Source organism: Sminthopsis crassicaudata, chromosome 6 (assembly GCF_048593235.1).
Source record: "Sminthopsis crassicaudata isolate SCR6 chromosome 6, ASM4859323v1, whole genome shotgun sequence".
Classification (NCBI taxonomy): domain Eukaryota; kingdom Metazoa; phylum Chordata; class Mammalia; order Dasyuromorphia; family Dasyuridae; genus Sminthopsis; species Sminthopsis crassicaudata.
The window spans coordinates 239,313,208-239,316,020 of NC_133622.1; the positions used below are offsets into that span (position 1 = coordinate 239,313,208).

Genomic DNA, 2,813 nt, shown 5'->3' on the forward strand with positions numbered 1-2,813 from the left:
ACAAATAGGGAACTACCTTGTCCATCTAGAGACAATTTTCATAACATTTACAAAAAATAAAAAGGACCCTAAGATTTAAGGCACAAATTTGGAAATGATGTTAAAACATTGAATATATACTGTGATATCTGGGATTCAAATTTAAATATTGTCTAGTGTAACCTCATATTTTATAGAGCAATAACTAGAAATCTGCCTCTGAAGTCAGGAGAACCTGAAGTCAAATCCAAACTCAAGATGCTAGCTGTGAACATACATCTGGGTAAGTCTTTTAACCTTTGTCAGCATCAGTTTCCCAATTTATAAAAATTAAATAATAAAGCAATTTACCTCTCCAGGATATTTTTGAAGATCATTTTCATAATAATCACAAAGTACTTAGCACCATACCTGGCACAAAGAATAGTTAGTTTTTATTGTTAGTATAAATCTTAGGAAAATAGGTGAAATGATTGATTAATAATTACACAATCATTAAGGCTCATGAACTATATTGAAATTGTTCTAACTTTAATAGGGCTCTATGTTCTGGGTATTAACTTTAACACTTTTCAAACATCATCCCATTTGGTCTTCACAACGACTCAAGGGAGTGTTTTCTCCATTTGAAAAACGAGGAAATTGAGGTAAATAGTGGCTAAATAAATTTTTAGAGTCACATAAGTATCTGAGCTTAGATATGAACTTAGAGTACTGTGTGGAATCAGTAAAACCTATCACTTAGCTACCTCTACAGCAAAATATTGCCATATGTAAATTTTTATGTTAAAGAACACATTATCTGAATTTTATTGCCATACTCATTTACTGAAACATGGTGTATGTAAAAATTCCTCAACAGATTCTACCTGCTGAAATTTGTCCAAATAATAGCTCCAACTTGTGCTATCGTAGCATAACTATAAAAAAAATTTACAATATATATATATATATATATTCTCCTCCTTTACCATCTATTAATTCAAGACAAAATTAGGAAATGTCTTATATTTTTAGTGCTCAAAACATGCCTGTACATGCACATATATAGTATATATGTATGAATGACACTGTGGGTATTTATATATATATATATATATATATATATATATATATATATATATATATATATATATATATATATATATATGTGTGTGTGCATGCCTATATACACACATATGTGCACATATACACATTCATATACACATTACTGTGTGATGTATGTATATGACTTAGTGAGTTTATATATATCCGTGTATAAACATTACACACACACACAGACACACACACACTATATATATATATATATATATATATAAACATATATATGTACTTTGTGTATATATATATATATATATATATATGTGTATGTACTTATATTTAAAGAGATAGTGTGTTAGAGTTTTGACATCTTTTTCTGTCTTCCAGAAAAGTGAATTATATCAAATGGGTAGAATGTCATACACAGGATGATGCAATGAACACCAAAACGGAAGGTGAGATTAAGGACCTTTGTCCTTTCACTTTAATGTATAAAGAAATGAGGTAGACTGCCTTATGAGTTAAGGGGCTCCTACATTTAAGAGTTCTAAATGAGCTTCACTTTTTAGAATGGACATTTCATGAAGTAGAAATTTTACCAATTCAGTGAATTTTTACCCATCTATATAATCAAATTATTATCTTTCTCACTGTACCTTTGGCTCTCAGAACAAATGTATAGGATTGAAAGTGATACTTACTTTGAAATTAATCCTATTACTATTTTCATAATTATAATAATAATTTGTAATTCACATTTTATATCCCACACCCTTAGCTACAGTTCCACAATTTTGCTCATGTTTTACTCCTCCTAACCATTTCTCTCCATTCTCTCCAACAGAAACATGATAACCACTGACAAAAATCAGAGTGCAACAGTCATGTTCATCCTCTTAGGATTCTCAGAGAATCCAGAGCTCCAGGTGCCCCTCTTTCTACTGTTCCTCACCATCTATTCAGTCACTGTGGTGGGAAACTTGGGCATGATTGTGATCATCAAGATCAACCCCAAACTCCACACCCCCATGTACTTTTTCCTCAAGCACTTGTCTTTTGTGGATTTCTGTTACTCCACTATAGTTACACCAAAATTGCTAGAAATTTTAGTTGTAGAAGATAGAAGCATTTCCATCAAGTCCTGCATCTCACAGTTTTCCGCTGCTGTCACCTGTGTGGTGACAGAGATGGTGGTGTTGTCCGTGATGGCCTATGACCGCTTTGTTGCCATATGCTATCCTTTGATCTATCCAATTTCCATGTCTCCGAAGTTCTGTGCTGGGCTAGTGACTGTTGCATATGCATGGGGCATAATTTCTTCTATTATATTCACTTATTCACTTCTTATAGTGTCATTTTGTGTGACCAAAATCATTAATAATTTTGTATGTGAATACTCTGTCATCCTCTCTGCTTCCTGCTCTGATAAACACTTCAGTGAGACAATATTTCTTATCTTTGCAAATCTCAATACATTATCTACCTTGGTCATTATTCTTACATCCTATCTTTTTATTTTTGTCACTATCCTCAAAATGAATTCAGCCAGTGGGAGATATAAAGCTTTCTCCACTTGTGCCTCCCATCTGACAGCTATTACTATCTTCTATGGGACCATTCTTTTGCTTTATTGTATTCCCAACTCTCAAAACTCATGGCTTTTTGTCAAAGTAGGATCTGTTTTTTATATTGTGGTTATTCCCATGTTAAATCCCTTAATATATAGCCTAAGGAACAATGATGTAAAGGAAACCTTCAAGAAATTAATGCATCTCAAAATTATTTCTCAGTAA

The 2,813-nt window shown here is 32.2% G+C and overlaps 1 protein-coding gene across 1 annotated transcript; it reads left to right on the top strand.

Moving 5' to 3' along the window:
• The first annotated feature begins 1,868 nt into the window (after positions 1–1,868).
• LOC141546458 (olfactory receptor 1165-like) lies at positions 1,869–2,813 on the top strand. The gene has a single exon (XM_074274297.1). It carries the CDS (start codon positions 1,869–1,871, stop codon positions 2,811–2,813), a length of 945 nt encoding a protein of 314 aa, XP_074130398.1.